The sequence below is a fragment of the Notolepis coatsorum genome (genome assembly GCF_963971535.1).
Source record: "Notolepis coatsorum genome assembly, chromosome: 10".
Lineage (NCBI taxonomy): Eukaryota > Metazoa > Chordata > Actinopteri > Aulopiformes > Paralepididae > Notolepis > Notolepis coatsorum.
Window position 1 is genome coordinate 7,244,410 of NC_140174.1, and position 22,980 is coordinate 7,267,389.

Sequence of the window (22,980 nt, forward strand, 5' to 3'; positions counted from 1 at the left end):
CCGTCGCTTATCAATTGACAGAGCTCTCATATTTGCGGATGCAACAGCGTTCACCCTGATGTAAACAAAACAAGTCATTGATAAGCGACGGCCATATTAGACACATAGCCATAATTTAAGATATAGTTTATGCATTCGCAAATATGAGAGCTCTGTCATTGAAGGCTCTTGTCGCGGCTCATGCGCGGGCGTACGCGATAACTGGCGGCGATAAGGGGGGCGTGCTAGCATAGGGTCACGTGGGCTTAGTGGCCAATCAGAGGAACCCGGAAACCGAACAGCGTTGTAGAAGGCATAGACGCAACCCGGAAGGAGCCTGTTAGCTTTCTAAGCTACACCATGTGTATATAGCCAGTGTGTCTCCTTTTTAAGAGTGTCACAGCCCCATAAAATACCACTACGAAGATGATGATGATGATGATGCACGGTAGCGTTCATTCACTATTTATGTTGTTAACTCCGTCTCTGCTGGGTGTGACTATTGAGTGAAATGCATCCCTTCCAAGTGATTTCATGGCAAATGTATTTAATTTCCCCATCAATGGTGAGACTTTCTATTAACCCACTGCAACGAGACAGAGGAGAGAGAGAGAGGAAAGGGAGGAAAATGCGGTGTTTTTATTCCCAAGAGGACCGTGTTATTTGGACCGTTTTTTACGTGCCATGGAATTGATTGTCTCTGTATAAAATGACTCGAGGTGATTTTAAAGCCCCCAACCAGAATAATTTTACCATCAAAATGTTGAGTGTATGTACATGTTCATGAAAAGTTTGAAGTTGAAAGTTTCTTAACCTGACACAACTGGTCTGCTTCACTCAAATACAGATTTTCCAGTTTAGCTATTGTGTACGTCATTCCTTGTCATTCAATGTGGCCATAGTTTGGTTTTAAGTGGTGGGGCTACTCTTTTGTCAATGATTGAATACTGACATTGTTGAGAGTGATTGCAGAGAACTGTACAGAAAAGTATGATTCCCCCAGTAAAGATGTTATATTAATGCTGTACAATGTTTGCACTTGATTTCTCCCCCCCCGAATGATATTCGGTGCCACCTCAGTGTCATTATCACAGAGTACAGACCTCTGAAACAAGCCTGTCTACAATACACAGCTGTCTTTATTGGAGACATTACATCAAGCGAGACACTCCCGCACATCAGGAATAGTTACACATAATTACTCTTCAGCGGTGGCTTACAGGAAATACAACAGGAACGCGATATTTTTTTATAATCTCTGATTATATTACAGGAAGAGATTGACGACGGGGCTTTTGGAGATAAACATGACAGCCTGTCTCCATCTCTCTTCTCTCTCGGAAGGAAGGAGAAAGGGGGGTTGTGTTTGTTGGATGGTCTGTTGGTTTACTGGCAGGCAGCAGTGGCTGCCGCATGGCACTCGAGGAGGGGGGGGGGGGGGCTGGCTGTCAAAGCTGCCCCGTTCTCTCTCATGGAGGTGTGTTTCGGGGGCCGGTAGGCCTCAGCGCGGAGGAGAGGAGCGGCGTGGTGTGATCTTAGTTGGTACAGTATGTGGCAAGAGGAGTGGCGTGGTGTGATCTTAGTTGGTACAGTATGTGGCAGCCAGGCGAGCGGTCACTCCGGCAGGTAGTAGAAGCACACGGACACACAGATGTTGTTGGGGAAACAGATGTCGATGCAGAAGTAGACCAGCCTCTGTGTCCCCGGGCCTTGGAAACAAAAGACACAATAAGCAATCATAAGGTCAACGGAATAGTCGAGTTGTATTTGTAATAGCCTATTATCACAGTCGCATCTTGAAAAGTTTAAATCGCATCTAAAGACCCACCTTTTTCCCTTGCAGTTTGAGGTGGCCCTACTTTATTATTATTATAATTTTTTTCTATCCTATTTTATCTTATTTGATTGTATATCTGTGCTGACTGTTTTGTCAGCACATGCTATAGTGTGGCATTGTGTCCTTTTGTTTTATTGCAATGTATTTTATTGTAATGAATGGCTCAACTGCCGTTGTTTTTAAATGCGCTGTATGAACAAAAGTGACCCATGTTACAATGGAAGAACCCCCCCCCTGACCTTTGACCCTCAGTTAAGATAAGATATTCCTTTATCGATCCCCTTGGGGAAACTCATAGCAGCATGGGGGAGGGGAGGTACAGGTATGGGCAGGGTAATAGTAGAAACATAATGGCCAGTAAAATTTGATCTGAATATAAGAATATGAGAAAAAATAAACAGTGTAAACAATATAATTAAACTATAATTAAAAATATAAGAAAAATAAAAACCGGTGTGGATGAGGGTCTGTTTGCCCTATCGGTTATCTTATATGTTACAATAAATAAGGGGAAACTCCCACAAAATAGAAGAGACCTTAGGGGGGCAATTCAAAGAGAGACCCCCCCCAAACCACGGTGCTCAGGTGTAGTCACATGAGGTACAACATGAAGGCAACACAGGCCATCAGTGACCTCCACTGAGGTCGCCCCCCACACCCAGGCATCTATCACTTAACATACACCTGTCAACAAGGATCAGTGAATACTTTCTACTCACTTTCTCAAATATCCGCCCCTACACACACTGCACTTGTTATGTACTGTACGCGGTGCACCGACACCTACCGCACGGTAAGACTGGCTGTCATTCACATCATGTACGGTGAGCCGGGTTAAGTGTTTGGTTACATAGCGGGAGGAGGTTGGGTCCTCTGGTTCTTGTTATTTACCGCGACAGTGAAAAGGTCACCGCACCACATCGGCTCAGGGTTGGATTTCTGGCCTCACACGTTGCTGCCGTACAGGGTCCACCAGCAAGGCTACCAGTACAAACTAACCGTCTGTAGTGTGATAGTAAAGGGTTAACCTTCTGTAGTGTGGTAGTGAAAGAGTTAACCCTTTGTCGTGTAGCAGTGAAAGGGTTAACCGTCTGTAGTGTGATAGTAAAGGGTTAACCTTCTGTAGTGTGGTAGTGAAAGGGTTAACCCTTTGCCCAATGGCAGTGAAAGGGTTAACCTTCTGTGTTGCCGCAGTGAAAGGGTTAACCGTTTGGTAGTGCTGTAGTGAAAGGGTTAAAGAGGACGGTGAATGATGGGAACATCAAAGGGAAAGAAGGGGGGGGGGGGTGAACAAAGGTATCAAACCTATTTGAAGGATTCAAATCTATAGGTCCGGATGTTGTGATTACATGGTATATACACCTGAGAGGTGCTGTAAGTGGTATTTCTTTATTTTTGTATTAAAATAAGAGGTCTACATGTTGACAGACATCACTGATATAGAGTGTCTGGTCAGTAACATGGGTCTCCCAGTCCCTCCACTCTGCAGTAAACAGCCATCACTAATACAGAGTGTCTGGTCAGTAACATTGGTCTCCCAGTCCCTCCACTCTGCAGTAAACAGCCATCACTGATATAGAGTGTCTGGTCAGTAACATGGGTCTCCCAGTCCCTCTGCTCTGCAGTAAACAGCCATCACTGATATAGAGTGTCTGGTCGGTAACATGGGTCTCCCAGTCCCTCCACTCTGCAGTAAACAGTCATCACTAATACAGAGTGTCTGGTCAGTAACATTGGTCTCCCAGTCCCTCCACTCTGCAGTAAACAGCCATCACTGATATAGAGTGTCTGGTCAGTAACATGGGTCTCCCAGTCCCTCCACTCTGCAGTAAACAGCCATCACTGATATAGAGTGTCTGGTCAGTAACATGGGTCTCCCAGTCCCTCCACTCTGCAGTAAACAGCCATCACTGATATAGAGTCTGGTCAGTAACATTGGTATCCCAGTCCCTCCGCTCTGCAGTAAACAGCCATCACTGATATAGAGTGTCTGGTCAGTAACATTGGTATCCCAGTCCCTCCGCTCTGCAGTAAACAGCCATGAATGAATGACTTTATTTGACAATATAAAAAATAGACATGTGACAGAAGAGCACAGTCAGGATATACTGCCAAGGATGAAACACAAAAAAGCTCAGAGCTTATTTCCATTGTGGTCCTTGTAGGGGGGTGGGGGAGTGTGATGCTTAATACATGCATCATACAAAACGTGACATCACAACACATCACCATTTAACATTTATATACATAACAGACTCATACAACATGCAAGGGTGCCTTAAGCTAAGTGTCTAGGTCAAGTATAGTCCCTTTTGAGCCATGTCTTCAGGCTGGACTTGAATCTAACAGCATTGTCTACGATTTTCAGGTCACTGGGCAAACTGTTCCAATAGATAGCTGCTGAATACAGAAATGACTCCTTCCTCATACAGCTCCTGAATCTGACTGGCACAAAGTCAGTTGAGCTGCGCCTAGTTTGGTATGCATGGGTGTGTGGTATAATATGTCCTCATGTAAATACACCCCCCCCTCTCTGTGGAATAAGACATTCCTCTCCCCAAACCTGTACCCCCCCCCCCCCAATTGACCTATCAAATGGGACCACACACCCCCCTTGTTGAACTATAAAGGGCTCCTCCCGACCACAATCGAGGTCGTCTTACCTGGGTCATTTCAGCTGATCACCTGGGGGAAGCCCTCAGCCATTCTCTCTATGTAATTCTATCTGTTTGGTTAATAAACCCTTGTTATTATCCAAGCCTCGGTTGACTGAGAACATTCTTCATCAGGATATCTACAAATATCCCACAGGTGTCTCTGATTCGGTTGAAGTAGTTGTTAAAGTACACTGGCACTACCCCGTGCACTATTCTGTGAACTAGGCACATCCCTATCTGGTTAACTCTGTCTTCCACCTTAAGCCACCTCATGATCTCAAAGTGAGCTGGGTCAAGGTGGGTTCGGGCAGGTAGCCTTAGTATTACCCTGATTAGCTTGTTTTGTGATGTCTGTAGTTTTATTTTCTGACTTTTGGGGGCACTGTTGTACCAGGAGCCACACGCATAGTCATAGTGACACTGTATGAGAGCTCCAGCAAGAATCTTCATCGCTGACTGATCTAAAAGATTTGAGATTCTGGCTAGGTATCTAGTCCTGTTATTGATCTTTGTAAGTGCTTGGTGAGCCATGCTTTCCCCTGATAAGCTGTTTTCCAGGACGCAACCAAGATATTTCACAGATGTTTTGTCTGTGAGAACAGTATCTCCTATTCTAATGTTAAAACCTGGCGATTTTCTGAGCCTGACCTTTGACCCGAATAGAATGGACTCAGTCTTCCCCACGTGGAGGGACAGCTTGTTGTAGCCTAGCCAGTCGCTAACCTTCTCTAGTTCTGCACTCAATGTCTGCTCAACCACTTGTTTGTCTTTGTGAGACACTAGTAAGGCGGAGTCATCCGCGTATAAAAAAAGGTCACATGAGCAAGCTGCTTTCAGGTCATTAATATACAGGAGAAAGAGGAGCGGACCCAAAACACTGATATAGTGTCTGGTCAATAACATGGGTCTCCCAGTCCCTCTGCTCTGCAGTAAACAGCCATCACTGATACAGAGTGTCTGGTCAGTAACATGGGTCTCCCAGTCCCTCTGCTCTGCAGTAAACAGCCATCACTGATATAAAGTGTCTGGTCAGTAACATGGGTCTCCCAGTCCCTCCACTCTGCAGTAAACAGCCATCACTGATATAGAGTGTTTGGTCAGTAACATGGGTATCTCAGTCCCTCCGCTCTGCAGAGTGTTTGGTCAGTAACATGGGTATCTCAGTCCCTCCGCTCTGCAGTAAACAGCCATCACTGATACAGAGTGTCTGGTCAGTAACATGGGTCTCCCAGTCCCTCCACTCAGCAGTAAACAGCCATCACTGATATAGAGTGTGTGGTCAGTAACATGGGTCTCCCCAGTCCCTCCACTCTGCAGTAAACAGCCATCACTGATATAGAGTGTCTGGTCAGTAACATGGGTCTCCCAGTCCCTCCACTCTGCAGTAAACAGCCATCACTGATATAGAGTGTCTGGTCAGTAACATGGGTCTCCCAGTCCCTCCACTCTGCAGTAAACAGCCATCACTGATATAGAGTGTCTGGTCAGTAACATGGGTCTCCCCAGTCCCTCCACTCTGCAGTAAGACAAAAAATACTTTTTCTGGCATCCCTTCCCATTTTATCCAATCAGGAGAGAGAACTCCACACAAAAGTACTATAAAATAAAAAGTAGTTTTAAGCAAATGTGTCATTGAAACAAGTCGAATAACTCAACGTCATTGAAAATGAGGGCTTGCCCTCAATACATTCTCGAGCTGAAATAAAGATTGAATTTCTCACGGACCTTCGTGATAGTTTGGGTCATGCAAGGGGCCAGAAACATTTGTAGATTAATCAATTGGGTCAAGAGCAGGAATCTCTCTTAATTCTAGATACTCTACACCCCTACACTGATGTGTTTCAGGATGTGCAAGTTGCTCTGTCTGTCTGTGACCAGGACTAAAGAAAGTCCTGGTCATCAGGTAAATTATAGTAAATATAATTAGTTCGTTTTTCATTTAGTACATTTTTAGTTTACAGTGACTACAATTTAGAAATGTGTGCCATTATCGTGAATACTCTACACTATTCACCTGTGCATAAGAAACTGGAGTCACAATTCAAATCCTGTGTGTGTGTGTGTGTGTGTGTGTGTGTGTGTGTGTGTGTGTGTGTGTGTGTGTGTGTGTGTGTGTGTGTGTGTGTGTGTGTGTGTGTGTGTGTGTGTGTGTGTGTGTGTGTGTGTGTGTGTGTGTGTGTGTGTGTGTGTGTGTGTGTGTGTGTGTGTGTGTGTGTGTGTGTGTGTGTGTGTGTGAGAGAGAGAGAGAGAGAGAGAGAGAGAGAGAGATCTCTGTGTGAGGTTAACCGTCTGTAGTGTGATAGTAAAGGGTTAACCTTCTGTATTGTGGTAGTGAAAGGGTTAAAGAGTGAAGTACGGCTTGGCTCTGTTCTCACCGTCTGCCTTCCGGGTCCAGTGGACGGAGCGGTCCTGACACAGGGCCTGGACGGGCCGGTCCAAAGTGGACACGTCCACCTGACTGTTCCCCAGCACCCCCAGGAACTCCGTCTGCCTCTGGGTCTCGTTCCCAGACAACAGGAACTGACTCTCCTGAGGACAAAAAGAGTCAGTCTATCAGATGGTAAAAACGCGCTATCTCGGGGAGAGTCGTATTCAGTCTCAAATCTTTCTCTGCATCTTATCGTGGAGAAAAACTGTTGGGATGAAGAGTCTCGTTTTCAGCGGAGACCTGGATGGAAGATGAGAACACTTCCATCGGAGTCATTGGGTCTCATTCCCGAATATTTTCCAAAGAGTTATTTTGGAAGACTTATCTTTTTTTTTTTTTTTTTAACTTTATTTTTTAGCGTTTATCGCTTTTTCTGGTCAAGCATGACCGACAGTTGTAGGGTGAAACGGGAGAGAGAGCAGGGGGAGACATTCGGCAAATGGCGGCGAGTCCGGGAATCGAACTCGGAGTCAACCAGATCCGTGACGCAGCACGGAGTCCCGCGCGAGCGCGGTAACATGGTGTGCTACTGGAGCACCCGGAAGACTTATCTTGGAACGACTGAGACAGAATCAATGACAAGTTCACTCAGTCCCGAACGTGCTGGTAATATGTCTTAAGTGGCTGAAATGGTCGCACAAATGATATGATCTGATATCTGCTTGGAGAATGGCATTCTGTCTTAAACTCAAAAGCGCGTTCCCGTTCAGGTCATTTGCATACAAAACAACGCCTCCAGGGGGAGCTCCAGTAGCTCACCACGTACCGCGAGTGCTATTTCAGCGCCGTGGACAACCGCGCTCGCGCGGATCTGGGGCTGAGCGCGTTCGAATCCCGGACGGCAGCCGTGCCTTTCCCAGAGTGTCTTTCCCCCCCATCTGAACCCTTTCAGCCTGCTTCTGTCGGTCGAACTTGACCAAGTATGAATGCGAAGAAAAAGCGATAAACGCTAAAAGAACCAGGTGACTGGTCAAAGTTAAAAAAAAAAAACAACGCCTCCAGAGCTCCTTATAAGGCAAAGTAATGACGCAGCTGTGTGGAAATGGATGCGGAAGCGCTTTGCGAGTCTTGCGACCCATCGAAATGAGATTAGATTAATGTATTGGCATCATACAGCTCGTGGTACACCTGCCGCAGCGCGCGCGCACACACACACGCGCGCGCAGTACTGTATATGAATGAATTAATGAAATATAATATATATAGCCTACGGCGTAATGAATGAACGCAGTATGGCTTGTTATTCCGTTAATGACTTGTTTCATTAGGATTTGGTATGCTGTATGTGTGCAGACTGTGCTTGTACTGTGCGTGGGGCAGAGCATGTGTATAGTGCTGGTCTGGATCCTAATGAAACAGGTAACTGGAATATATTAAGCCTATACTGTTCATTCATTAGACACGTAGGCGCACACAAGACTTGTTATGGAATATTAATGCAGTCTATTTCCACCGATTAGCTTTAGTTCTTATTTATTTATTTATCCACTGTCATTTCAGTGTTGGTGTATAGGCTATATGGTGTATTTCAATATAAGTTTAATTGATTAATGATATATTCGAAGGAATGCAGGTTTATAGCTATATCAACCCCCTCCAATGTACAGTAAATGACCAAGTAAGGTTTTGTCAATATTCCAATGTACAGTTTTGCTTGTACACTGTCCCCCACCCACCCCTCCTACCCAACCTCCTCCAACAGTTTCTACGTCAAATGCACTCTCTTTTCTGGACTCTTTTTGTATCACAAACAGTACTGTATTTTCAAATCTGATATGTCATAAATGTATAGATGTAGCAGTACTGTCTATCTGTATGTCATGTATGTCATATATGTTATGATGAATTGAAAATGGGGGACCCTGATGTAAACTAGACGGAAGTCTTTCTCTGGTCTGCATCCCCTTACCAATTGTATATGTAATTGAGCTGTACTGTGTATTGTACCCATTCTGCAATCTGTTAATAAAGTTTTCAATCAATCAATCAATCAAACAAAGGTCTGTCCCATTGTATACCAATCAATGGGATATATTGCATGTTGACCTGCATTCTTTCAAATGTATATAATTAATCATTAAAACAGATGTGTAACAAATAAGAAATACAAATTCCACAGAAGGCATTAAATAATTATTATTTTCAATCATTTCACAATAATTGCATAATTGTGTTTGAATATCTGAGTAATTAAAGTAATTATATATTTGTCCAAAATAGCTGGTTCAGATATGGTTAAGCAGCTGCCCTGTGATCAGATGAATCCATATTATTTATTTTTCCGACATCAAATGCGTAATTTGATTAATTGTAATCGTAATTGTCATATTTATTTTAATTATGATTAAGTAATTAATTCCAAGGAGGCCTGTAGCGTTAACATGAAGGAATCACTATGAGAACACAGTCTGTCAAGTTAATAAAATGTTCAATTAGTCAATCAATCATAAGAGTTCTCCTCAGCACTCTTAAATCTGCTCTTAGCCACGATCAAATCTGATCTCAGGAAAAGCCCTAATATGTCTTAAATGGGCAGAAATCTGCCTAAGAGGAAATTTTTGGTCGTAAATTCATTCGGGAATGAGACCCATTGTCCGGTAAGTATGAGGACTCGTGTTCCAGTCGCTATGAATAGGCCAAGTGACAATGAATAGGAAGGACACTAGAGATATTAAGACCAAGATGACTAACCGCTATCAGACCGATGAGGTCAACAAGGTTATGTGTGTTCGCCCCTCGTTCGAAGACGCTTTGTGCCGTTGAATTGCAACATTTACACCGGCGATTGGCCTCTGATAGGGAACCACTTAAAGTTAATGTTGTGCTTGAATGGGCTGTGTAAGAATCTGTCCTCCCCTGCTCTAAAAGAGCATTGTGCCGCGGTGGAGAGGCCTCGCGGAGATTTCACGAGCAGGACTGGTCCCTATGAGACATATGTGACACCATGAGAGACTATTAGACTCAATCTCACGTTGCACCGCACAACAAACACCCGGCAATCTCAACTGTTTCTTTTGTCTTTTGGATGTGGAAGATTACACTAGCAGGAATGACTGAACGGTTAGTGTGTGTGGGTGGTATTTGGTATCTGAAACTGCGTCGATGTACCGACGACGGGGTCCGGTTGGCGCGGCGAGTTTGGGGGCGTGCCATTGCCACGGTGCCGTCAAGGTGTCTGCCACCGAGCATGCGGGTCCTCCTCCTCCTCCTCCTCCTCCTCCTCCAGCGGACCGGGCCGCCTTTTAATCCAACAACAGAGAGGAGCTTTAAAGGCTAAAAGGCCCCCAGACAGAGTGTCCATTGTGCAGGGTCCAGAGCTCAGGCCCGCTGCTGTCCCCTCCTGTAAGCAGATCCTGGGCAGGGAGAGGGGGCCAGAGGGATCAGATGTGGGTGGAGGAATTCAGCCATGGAGGAGAGAGAGAGAGAGAGAGAGAGAGAGAGAGAGAGAGAGAGAGAGAGAGAGAGAGACCATGGCTTCATTATTACCGCCGCCCACCCCCCTCGTCTCTTCTTTGTACGCCGCCGAGGAGAGTGAGGGGGGGCCAAGCGTCGGCCTATGAAACCAAGACGTCACCCTATGCCAGTTCGCACATTAGTGAGTCGTAGACGACTTGACACAGGTAGCTTGAGAGGCGCTTGGCCAAACTTAAAAGGGCAAAGTGTCAAACTTTGAAGTCGTGTGGCGTGTTTATAATATCCTGTTATGGGGGAAGCCGGTCAAAGGAGGATGTCGATGGGGGGGAGGGTTGGGGGGTGGGAGGGAGTGTGTTGTTACCTTTGGTGCCGAGTCCTGGAGGAGGGAGTACACATTTTCATAATCTGACTTCTCCATCTGACGCAGGAAGCAGCTGTCCTGGTTGACAGGTTTGTAGCATATCAAGCCCTGTGCGAGAGGGACGACAGCAGACCAGGTCACTTCACCAGCCTCCTATCCTATCCGCCATTTCGAGGCCAATCGATTTCTTTCAATAGTATCAATTTGTCAACAAATGCAAACCCGGAAGAAAAAAAACGTCCAGATACTTATGTTCACTTACTGGAAACAAACTGTTAGAAAACTCTAAACAAACATGCATTCCAAATAAGAAATGGCAAACTGAACCACGCTAATAACAACACAAATGACCAGCTTTCCTTACGTGTTTGATGTCAAAGAGGACGGTAGACGTGCGGTTGGCCTGTGAGGTCACAGAGAAGGTCACCAGGTCGTTCCGCTTGTCTACAAGTGCCGACTGGTTGATCAGGGTTCCGCTCTGATCTGGCACTGTGATTCGGACAATCTGTAGAGGCTACACACATGGGGGGGGGGGGGTAGGGGCAGATTTAATGGGGTTTAAAGTTCTGATAATAGATGTCTAAATCGGCACGTATGAAGCCTCTAGATGCGGGATGTTGTTTCTATGGTAGTTGAGAATATCCGACATGACGACGGACACCGCGGTGAACAGTGAGGGGAGGGAACAGATGGTGGAGGTAAACGGTACCCTATCCCCCCCCCCTCCCAGTGAGCTGTGGTGTTCCACAAGGAAGCATACTAGGACCGCTACTGTTCCTAATTTATGCAAATGACATGTCGTCAGCTTGTGACTGCAACTTGTTCCTGTTTGTGGACGACTCAGCCCTGCTGGTCTCTGACAAGAACAAGTTACAGGTTGAAAAAACCCTCAGCTCGGAACTAGGCAAAATCTGCATATGGCTCGCTGATAACAAACTATCATTACACATAGGCAAAACAGAGTCCATTCTCTTCGGTTCAAATAACAAACTCAGCAAGACCGACGGCTTCTCAGTTACAGTGGGTGACAATATTGTCACAAGGAAAGATGAAATTACCTACCTGGGTTCCATCCTAGAGGCTAATCTTTCCTGTGACAAAATGGCCTCCAATGTAATAAAAAAAGTCAACCAACGAACTCGATTCTTGTACCGGATCTCCTCTCTGGTAAACAAGAATACCCTGAAGACTCTGGCAGGAGCACTCATTCAAGGGTACTACGACTATGCTTGCACCTCATGGTACCAAAGCACCTCAAAGGCGCTAAAAACAAAATTACAAACATCTCAAAACAAACTGGTCAGACTACTGCTTGACCTTACTCCTAGAACCCACCTCACCCCTGCCCACTTTGACAACCTAGGATGGCTTAGAGTAGACGACAGAGTACAGCAACTTGCAATGGGCCTGGTCTACAAGATACACTACATGACCAAGGTGCCCATGTGTACATGTCAAAATACTTCCCAAAGGTCAGTGAATACCACGATCACAACACCAGAGGGAGCTCCACAAATCATGTTAAACCCAGATTCCCCTCAAACAAGGGACTAAACACGTTTTGCAATTATGCCACATCAATGTGGAACGCCCTACCCAAAGCTGTAAAGGAATGTGAATCACTACCCACTTTCAAAACCACTCAAAGAACACCTACGGGAGACTGCAATTCGAAACTGGCCCCTGTAAATGTCCTAACCCAACCGCCTCCAATGTACAGTAAATGACCAAGTATGGTTTTGTCAATATTCCAATGTACAGTTTTGCTTGTACAGTTGTACAGTGTTCCCCACCCACCCCTCCTACCCAACCCCCCACCCCCAGCCCACCTACCCAACCTCCTCCAATGTACAGTTTTTACGTCAAATGTATATACTCTCTTTTCTGGACTCTTTTTGTATCACAAACAGTACTGTATTTGCAAATCTGGTATGTCATAAATGTATAGATGTAGCAGTACTGTCTATCTGTATGTCATGTATGTCATATATGTCCTGATGAATTGAAAATGGGGGATCCTGATGTAAACAAGACGAAAGTCTTTCTCTGGTCTGCATCCCCTTAACAATTGTGTGTATTGAGCTGTACTGTATTGTACCCATTCTGCAATCTGTTAATAAAGTTTTCAATCAATCGATTCAATCAAACACGCACAGAGCCCAGAGAGGCCAGAGGCGGGTGAGAGGCGTGTGAGAGGCGGGGGAGAGGCGGGTGAGAGGCGGGTGAGAGGCGTGTGAGAGGCGGGGGAGAGACGGGTGAGAGGCGGGTGAGAGGCGTGTCTCTTACCTGTGAGTGTTGCTGCAGCCCTAGGTTCCCTGTCAAGCCGAGGGCAAGAACGACAAGCAGTAAGGCGGCAGAGAGGCTGACCCAGAGCGCCTTGTGTGGGACGTGGAGGGACACCGTCTGGCCCCCATCCTGGCGGGACATTGTCACACGCAATAATCACCTCTCAGAAATACCACAACGCCTGCTATGTTACCCTAGTGAGTACACGCCAATGATCTTATCACATAGACCTTGATAAAAAAATAAAATAAAAAATGACAACGTAAACGTACTAAATGGCCCCCAGGTTTATTTCCTGTGGCGGTGTTTGCTAATACAATAGCTGACAGGAAATACACTCTGGGGCCCAAGCCGTTCCCCACTGAAAAGGTTCTACACAAAAAGTCTTTGTGCGAATAAATCACTGATCTATCTACGCGGAGACAATCGAAAAAAGACCATTCCTTACCGTACATTGTGAGTCCTCCAAACTGGTTTCTGAGCGTTTGCAACACCTCACCATCCTGCGTCCAGTGACTGCTCCCTGCTCTCAGCTATCAGCATGGAGCCATGGACCTGCAGCACTGCCTGCGACGCTGTGCTATGCTCTCACCTGGCCGGCTTCCCTTACTCTCCACAGTCCTCAGACCTCCCCCTCCTCCTCCCTCCCTCCCTCCCAACCCCCACCACCCAGACCTACCCCCCCCTTCTACTCCTCCTCCCTCCCTCCCAACCCCCACCACCCATTTCTTTGCTTGGTTTCCCAGCCTGGTCCACTCCCACTCTCAGTGAACTTTGCCAACTTCTCTATGTTGGCAAACCGTTGTCACTGTGCCATCTCCCCGATGCCCCTCCCCCCATCCTTCTCCCTTTTTCCCCAAACCCGTCTCCCCTGCTCCCCCCCTCACCCCCACACACACACAAACACACACGTGACCGCAATTGGCCAGCTAACCCAGTCCAGAGACAAAGGACAAAGGGGTAAGACAGACAGGTGTACCAGTCTCTGTCATCACTAGAGAGGTGATATGGGTAAGACAGACAGGTGGGTAAGACAGACAGGTGTACCAGTCATCAGAGAGGTGATATGAGGCTGTGACTGGCGTTGCCGCTCAGTCGACGACAGCCCAAGGTGACCTTATGAACTGCCGCTGTGCTGCATAGGAACCACAGAGGAAGAAGCTCTGCCTTCACTTGAAATCAGACGGAAATATACCAAATACAGATATTAGTTGTATTTCTAAATAAACGTCTATAATGTTTTTCTTCGGAAATATGTCAAACTTAACACATTTAGGTCAGTGGGCTGGGGTAGGTGTGGGCCTCCACCATACTTTTTGAGTGACAGCTGGGGTGAGCCTCAACAAATTGCAGGATCTGATGTGATGTTTCTTCCAGGTATCCTGAGAACTAGGCAATATATAGCTCAATATGGACTAAGCAATATATAGCTCAATATGGACTAAGCAATATATAGCTCAATATGGACTAAGCAATATATAGCTCAATATGGACTAAGCAATATATAGCTCAATATGGACTAAGCAATATGTAGCTCAATATGGACTTAGCAATATATAGCTCAATATGGACTAAGCAATATGTAGCTCAATATGGACTTAGCAATATATAGCTCAATATGGACTAAGCAATATGTACCTCAATATGGACTAGGGCCGGCAATATGTAGCTTAATATATAGCTTAATATGGACTAGGCAATGTGTAGCTCAATTTATACAATGGCATGCAAATTTCTTGATTCTGATTGGCTGAAACAGTGAAGATGCCGGTTGTTATTTAGTATAACACACTACACACTCCACGTGACCCCAAAACCCGCCCACAACCGAATTACTTTTTTTCCGAATGAATCCGCCGGTCATCTTTTCCGAATGAAACCAAGATGGTGGACAATAATCTTTATGAATGGATGTATTGATTGCGTCATAACGACTCATTCAAAAAAGATACACTCACCTGGAATATGTTAGTTGTTTACACAATGTTGGATTATGTAATTGGTTTGTCATGACCCATTGTAAAACAAAATATAAATCGCGGGGGGGGGGGTTCTGAGGCTGAGTGCTCTCTGTGTCGGTGTCCATTGCGCAGGGGCGTAACTAAGGGTGGGGACATCGGAAAATGTCCCCCGCATGGTTTCAGATTGCAGTTACTGTCCCCCCCGCGTTTTTACCGTCCAAAAACAATGTTACATGATAACTGAAGACCTGAGCCATTGTCATGCAAAGACAGGTAGCCAGGTGATTCACCTGGCGAGGCACGCGCTAAGTACCGACCACAGCTGTCTTTGCATAACAACAGCCATGTCGTCAGGTGTGCTCAAATACCCCTCCCCTCAAAGTTTGGTGTGAAACTGTGAACGATGGTCTGTGTGATTGCCATGAAATGCAACAGCATTGCTTGGTGTCTGTGAAATATCTGTCTATGTCTGACCTTGTTGTATTTAAAAGCCTAGGCTGTTGTTTTATACGTTGTAGATAATAAATAGCGCGATCTCTCTCTCTCACGAAGGGGGGGTGTTTCTATAATACAATTCACTTATGACAAGCCGCGCGAGTCTCGGAACGTGCAGAGAGAGAGAGAGAGAGAGAGAGAGAGAGAGAGAGAGAGAGAGGGAGGGGCTATACGGCCGCAGCGGCACCCCCTCCAGCGGATTCCGATCTCAGTCCTGGTCCTGGACAAGCCCTGGCTCCACGATGACCACCTCTTACAAAAGGCGCCACCGCCTGGGAAAATGCGTATTGCACACCTGGGTATTATAAAAAAAAAATAGGTAGGGGGGGCACCACCCCCTACCCCCCCCCCCCCCCCCCTGCGACGTCACTGGCCACGCCCCCTAATCTGTCCCCCCCACCACTAGAAACAAAGTTACGCCACTGCCATCGCGCAAAAGCTGGCTGGCAGTCTCATTGAATAATCTGTAAATGTATACAGCAGGAGAAGCCGGAGAAGGAAAAAAGACATGCTGACATTGACGAAAACGAACGTGTCATTGTACATTTTGATCTATGTACATATATGATGTCAAGTCAAGTCAAGAGTTTTCAAGTCAAGAGTTTTATTTGTCACGGCATACAAGCATACAGTGAAATGCGGGAGGTCATGCCCGCAGCGATTGTGCAATAATACAAGTAATAAGAATAAGACATTTGTGCAATAATACAAGTAATAAGAACAAGACATAACAGGTATAATGTACATAAAGTTGGTAAAAGACATGCTAAGGTCCTGTGATAGTGCAATACAATGTTAGCTACGGATGAGGCACTGGGTCTTATGTACACAATACTATACTATACAATCTACAGTTATACTATATATCCTTATGCTATCTTGCTATATCCATCTATTTACTATACAAGAACCACTCCCGTTTTTTAAGTGACCTTTCCATTGTGTAAAATGACCGTTGAGTGTGAGCGTGTGCAGCATGTGTGTGTGTGTGTTCATGCTAAAGTGACTGTTAGTGTGTGAGCGTATACAGTGTGTGTGTTGTGTGTGTGCTCATGTGTGCTTGTGTGTGGAGAGTTCAGTGTTCAAGACTCTGATGGCCTGGGGGAAGAAGCTGAGCCAAAGTCTCTCTGTCCTAGTTGCTGGTGTGCGCAGGCGTTTGCCTGACCGCAGCAGCTTGAACAGGCTGTTGTTGGGGTGGTGAGGGTCTTTCATTATTCTGCAGGCTCTGGATTTGCACCTCTTGTTATATAAGACCTGCAGGGGTGGTAGTGCAATACCCGTTGTAACGGCCAAAATGGATTTAATGTGCAGTGGATTTATGTGACCAGGGGGTGGCGCTTCTTTTATTTAAGCGTCAGGTACACCTGTATGAGGAGGAGTTTTGACCCGGAAAGGGCAATGGTTTTTGACCGCACGCACGACGCAGGTCACAGGTCGAAATGTTTGTATTTAATTAGTTATTGTGTTCATTAATGCCAGATCAATGCCAGAGGAAGCTAAACATCCGCTCATTCTCTCCAAGGACCAGCATGTTTCAATGCTCATTCTCAAGCATGTACACCAGAATCTGGGACATGGTGGAAGGACTCACACACTGTCCAAAGTGAGAAAGAGATTTTGGATCACCAACGCCCATGCAGCTGTTAGGAAGATCATCGCTGAATGCAGCTTTTGCAGACGCTACAATGGCAGAGCAGTGGAGCAAAAGATGGCAGATCTTCCAGCAGACAGAATCCTTCCTGACCTACCACCTTTTACCAACACAGGGGTAGATTACTTTGGACCAGTCGAAGTGAAGAAAGGAAGATCAACCTGTAAGAGGTACGGAGTCATATTTACCTGTATGGCAAGCAGGGCCATCCATCTGGAGGTAGCGGTGTCATTGGACACAGACGCATGCATCAATGCTCTGAGGCGTTTTATCAGCAGGAGAGGACAAGTGGCGCACTTACGGTCCGATAATGGTACCAATTTCATTGGGTCAGAACGAGAACTGAAGGAGGCTCTGGCCGTTTTGAATCAAGACAAGATTCATGGAGTTCTGGCACAAGCTGGAATCCGTTGGAGCTTTAATCCACCGGCAGGTTCACATCACGGTGGCGTCTGGGAACGGATGATCCGCCTGGTGAGAAGGGTTCTCAGTTCTGTCCTACGTCAGCAGAGGTTGGATGATGATGGGCTTCATACAGTGTTCTGTGAAGTGGAGGCCATTTTGAATGACCGTCCAATAACCAAACTCTCGGATGATCCCAACGACCTGGAGCCACTTACACCGAACCATCTTCTTCTCTTGAAGGGTAAACCAGCTTTGCCACCTGGAGTGTTCGATCCACATGACCAGTATGTAAGAAGACGATGGCGGCAAGTCCAGTATCTTTCAGATCCTTTCTGGAAAAGATGGGTACGTGAGTACTTGCCCTTGCTTCAAGAGAGGCAAAAGTGGAACCAGAGGAAAAGGAGTTTGGCAGCTGGTGATATTGTGGTCATCATGGACTCTTCAGCTCCTCGTGGGTCCTGGCCACTTGGCAGGGTTCTGGAGGTATTTCCAGACAAACAAGGTCTGGTGCGTTCTGTGAAATTGCAGACTAAAAGTAGCACCATTGTAAGGCCGGTGACAAAACTGTGTTTGGTTCATGGAATGTAGATGCACTTAATCCATGACATGTTTTGGCTCTTATTTGTTTTGTTTATTTATTTTTTGAATTGTTATGTCTGCCTGCCTTAACAATTAGGGGCCGATGTGTAACGGCCAAAATGGATTTAATGTGCAGTGGATTTATGTGACCAGGGGGTGGCGCTTCTTTTATTTAAGCGTCAGGTACACCTGTATGAGGAGGAGTTTTGACCCGGAAAGGGCAATGGTTTTTGACCGCACGCACGACGCAGGTCACAGGTCGAAATGTTTGTATTTAATTAGTTATTGTGTTCATTATTATTTTATCAGTTTATGAAGACATTCTGTTTGACGGTGAGGGAAAATAAACACCATTTTCCCAGTAAAGCTGCCTGCACGTATCATTGGGACAAAGGACTGTTTTGGTATGAGACCAGGAAGTAGAACGGCGCGTCAGCCAGTCTAGCTACGGATCAAAACTGCTCAGTAGCTCCGTATAGACGGGAGCTCCTTTAATACCCGTAGTACGCTCAGCTGAGCGCACCACTCTCTGTAGGGCCTTCTTGTCCTGTGCCTTGCTGTTTCCATACCAGGCAGTGATGTTTCCAGTCAAGATGCTCTCTACAGCTCCGGAGTAGAAGGACTGGAGTATCTTCCCCGATACTCTGAACTTCCTTAACTGTCTCAGGTGGTAGAGGCGCTGCTTCGCCTTCTTTACGACTGAGTCTATGTGTGTTGTCCATGTCAGGTCTTCTGAGATGTGGACCCCCAGGTACTTAAAGCTGCTCACCCTGTCCACGGTAGCCCCGTTTATCCACAGTGTTGTGTGTGTCCCCTGCTGTGTTCTCCTAAAATCCACAATCAGCTCCTTGGTTTTACCAATGTTCAGGAGCAGGCTGTTGTCCTGACACCAGCGTTCCAGTACCTCAACCTCCTCCCAGTAGGCCTTCTCGTCGTTGTCCGAGATCAGCCCCACCACCACTGTGTCATCCGCAAACTTCACTATGGAGTTGGAGCTGAACTTGGCCACACAGTCATGTGTGTAGAGTGAATACAGCAGGGGGCTCAGAACACAGCCCTGGGGGGACCCGATACTCAGGGTGATGGTGTTGGAGGTCTGACCCCCCACCCTGACCGCCTGGGGCCTTTCACTCAGAAAGTCCAGTATCCAGGCGCTCAGAGCGGAGCTCAGACCCAGCTCGATCAGCTTGTCCACCAGTCTGGTGGGGACTATGGTGTTGAACGCTGAACTATAGTCAATGAACAACAGTCTCACATAGCCCCCCTTCTGGCTGTCTAGGTAAGAGAGGGTGCTGTGCAGTACTTGAGAGACTGCATCGTCAGTGGACCCGTTTGGCCTGTATGATGTTACCCCGAATATGTAAAGCCGCGGGCACAGACACAATTTACTGTCATGGTTTTTGCCTTATTTCACCTTTCTGTGAGGGACAGCTGTCTATTTTTGCTTTATTTCACCTCTCTGTGAGGGATAGCTGTCAATCCCTGTTCCCTGTGGTTAATTGCCTCATGGGTCGGCAGGTGTGTGGGCTTGATTGCACCTGATGCAGTGCAGCTGTGCCTATGGCCATGTGGAGTCTATTTAAGTTTGGAGATTGCAGTGTCAACTGCTTTTTCATTTTCCTTGTGCTGGCTATGCTTTTGGTCAGGCTTCTTATATTTAAGTGTAGTGCTTAAAGCATTTAGCCTTCTTTTGTAGCTATACTCGTTTTCGTCTACTGGCTTAGTTTACACTTTATGGTAGTGTTTTCTTTTGTTCTTTTGGAACTGCCCTTTGCACAGGACCCATCTTGCGGGTGATGAGGTATGGCCCTTGCCATTTCGCCAAGAGCTTGCTGTTGGACGAAGGGAGGAGCAACAGGACTTTTTGGCCAGCCTGTAGCTCACGGTGCCTGGCCTGTTGGTCATACCAGGCCTTCTGACCTTTCTGGGCCTCACGCAGGTTGACCTCTGCCTCCTCCTGGTATCCCGCCAGCCGATCCCTCATCTCCAGCACAAACTGCACCACCCCTCTGTCACTCGAATGGGTGGAAGGACCCTCCCAGCCCTTTCGGAGCAGATCCAACGGTCCCTGTACCTCCCAGCCATACAACAGTTCAAATGGTGAGAAACCTGTTGAGGCCTGGGGAACTTCTCGGTAGGCGAAGAGCAGAAATGGGAGCCAGCGATCCCAGTCCTTGCCAGTGTCATCCACAAACTTCCGCAACATCCTCTTCAGCGTCTGGTTGAACCTTTCGACCAACCCATCAGTTTGCGGGTGGTAAGGGGTGGTCCTGATCGCTGAGATGCCCAATTGTTTGTGGAAGAGATGCATCAGCCTAGAGGTGAAATTGGTCCCCTGGTCCGTCAAGATCTCATCTGGTATCCCCACTCTGGAGAACAGCTGTACCAAAGCCCGCAGAACCACGGGAGCGGTGATGGTGCGCAGGGGAAAGGCCTCTGGGAAACGGGTGGCGTAGTCACTCACAACCAGGATGTACTGGTGTCCACCGCTGCTTTTCACCAGAGGGCCCACGATGTCCATAGCAATCCTGCGGAATGGAATAGAGATGACAGGGAGTGGCTGGAGGAAAGCTCGTCAGATTTGCGGGCAGGGCATGTTTTCTGACATGTGGGGCATGTGGCGTAATATTGATCAATGTCAGTGTACATGCAGGGCCAATAAAAGCATGCACTAACCCGTAAAAATGTTTTATGGCGGCCAAGATGGCCGGCCCATGGGAGGGTGTGTGCTAGGTGCATGACCAGTCCTCTACAGCTAGCAGGCACCACAAGACTTCTGTGGTCATCTGTAACTTTGTATAACACGTTATTATCAACAATGAACATTTCCCTTCCCACACAATTTGTTTTGGTCTCTTCTACCACTTGCATAAACAACGGTTTCAAAGTCACATCTTCCCTCTGTATCACAGAAATATTGTCAGGCACTTCCCACATTTTGTCTGTTGGTTCAGGTTCGGTAGATTTTAGCTGCTTCTCAAAGCGGCGTTGGCCGCTGAGATTTTTTTGGCCCCTTAGTGCCACCCTCACACAGACTACTGTCAAAATCTGGGAGTGGTTGGACTCCAGCCTTTGCCTGGGCTCGAGTTATCACAGGACACACAACATCTCCCCTCTTCCCCGAGACAGTTTGGATTGGCAATTCTGTCTCCTGCAGTAAATCCACCAGTATCGGTAAATCTCTCCCTAATATGAGATCTACCGGCAAGTTGTCTACCACCCCAACAGTTAATAGGTAAGGCTGGTTCTCAAGGGTAACAGTTATCTCTGCTTTGGGGTACAGATGCTTATCCCCATGCACACACAACACATCTGCTTGGCGGCTATAGTCCACACTGCCTACTGGCACTATACTGCGTTTCACAAATGACATAAAGCTACCAGTGTCCAACAGAGCAGTAACCTGGCGGCCATTAACAGTCACAGTCCTATAGTGCTGAGCTTGCACTTCCTTATCCCCGGTAGTCTCCACCTCAGGCCGGGGTGCATAGCAAGCGCCTGTGGCCTTAGCTTTGCGTATGGGACACTCAGAAGCTATGTGGCCTGACTGCTGGCAATAGTAACACACAAAGTCAAAGTCCTTACCGGCTGCTCGTTGGTTTGGGGCAGAGCTGGGGTTACCTGGAGGTTCCTGGTTATACCCTCGCGGTGCAGGCCTTGGATAGGGTGGCTGGAGCAACTGCCGGGGTTCTGCACTGGTGGAGCGTACAGCTGGTCCTCCTCTTCGAGCGTTGACGAACTGTAGAGCCAGTTTAGCAGCTGCCAGTCCCTCCTCTGGCTCATGCTCCTTCACCCATGTCCTCACCTCGGAGGGAAGTAGCAGGAGTAACTGCTCCAAGATGATCGCCTCTCCAACCTCCTCCTTGCTGTGCTGCTCGGGCCGAATCCAGCAACGGTAGAGGCCCTTCAGGCGGTGATAGGTCTCGGTGGGGTTCTCTCCCGGTGGTACCGCAGTGGACCGGAACTTCTGCCGGTACGTCTCTGGAGAGATGTCGAACTTCATCAGCAGTGCCGTCTTCAGGTCTGCATAGCAGTGGGCTCTTTCCTCATCCATCGCCATGTAGGCCTCCAATGCCTTCCCGGACAGCAGTGGCACGAGTCGGCATGCCCACTCACTTTCCGCCCAGTTCCATGTTCTAGCCATGCGCTCAAAACGTAAGAGATAGTTCTCAATGTCCTCACCCATCAAAAATTGGGGAATTTTAGGCTCACTATAGTGCCTCCAATCTGGCCTTGACTGCTCCGGCCTACTGACTGAGTCAGGAAACTGCAGAGAGGGTGCCACTGACAGTGCATCCTGGTACCCACGCCGGGGTGCAGATGTTGGCGGGTCAAGTCTGGGGTTGCTTGCTGTCCCTGGAGTTGCAATAGGGTCATGCAAGTTTGGGGCAGGCAGTGCAATATTTTGACGTTGCTGGGGAGCTGGTTGAACCAGTGGAAGAGAGGTCCGCAGGCCTCGAATCTCTGCCAGCAGGCCCTCCTCTCTCCTTTGCTGTCCTGCTAGGAAGTCTCTCATTATTACCAGCAGTTCTCCCCCTGGTCCACCGGTCGGCGCTGGGGCTGCAGCGCCCTCCTCGTCCTCCGGGTCTGTCTCCCAAGCCCGGTCGGTATCACCGGTTGCCGACTCCTCATCTTGCTCTTTTCTCAGGGAGAGCAGTCCGGCGCGCTGCCTGGGCAGGCGGGTTATCTTCTTTCGGCTAGCCATCCCACTTCTGACACCATATGTGACGGGGTCCTCTCTCAAACTCCTTTGATTCTCTCATTAACAGGCGTAGTCGGAAAGATCTCGTTGGTGGGTGTTTATTTCCCGCCTCCCAAAAGTGCAGAGGTGATATCGTTTTACAAAAAATGTGAAAAAGTGAAAGTAACGTAAAACAAAATACCCTATACTTACTATATCCAACAAAAGTGGAAAAAGAGAAAACAA

At 47.1% G+C, this 22,980-nt stretch overlaps 1 protein-coding gene across 1 annotated transcript in view; it reads right to left on the reverse strand.

Moving 5' to 3' along the window:
- Positions 1 to 220: 220 nt before the first annotated feature.
- The window catches only part of bricd5 (BRICHOS domain containing 5), a 51,470-nt gene continuing 28,710 nt past the window's right edge, over positions 221 to 22,980 (reverse strand). Inside the window, exons 2-6 of the mRNA XM_084323743.1 lie at positions 12,963 to 13,091; positions 11,041 to 11,190; positions 10,677 to 10,784; positions 6,849 to 7,002; positions 221 to 1,688 (exon numbers count right to left, since the gene is read on the reverse strand). Coding sequence (XP_084179869.1) covers positions 1,594 to 1,688; positions 6,849 to 7,002; positions 10,677 to 10,784; positions 11,041 to 11,190; positions 12,963 to 13,091 — 636 coding nt within the window. The 3' untranslated portion in view covers positions 221 to 1,593. The remainder of the gene's footprint in view (positions 1,689 to 6,848; positions 7,003 to 10,676; positions 10,785 to 11,040; positions 11,191 to 12,962; positions 13,092 to 22,980) is intronic.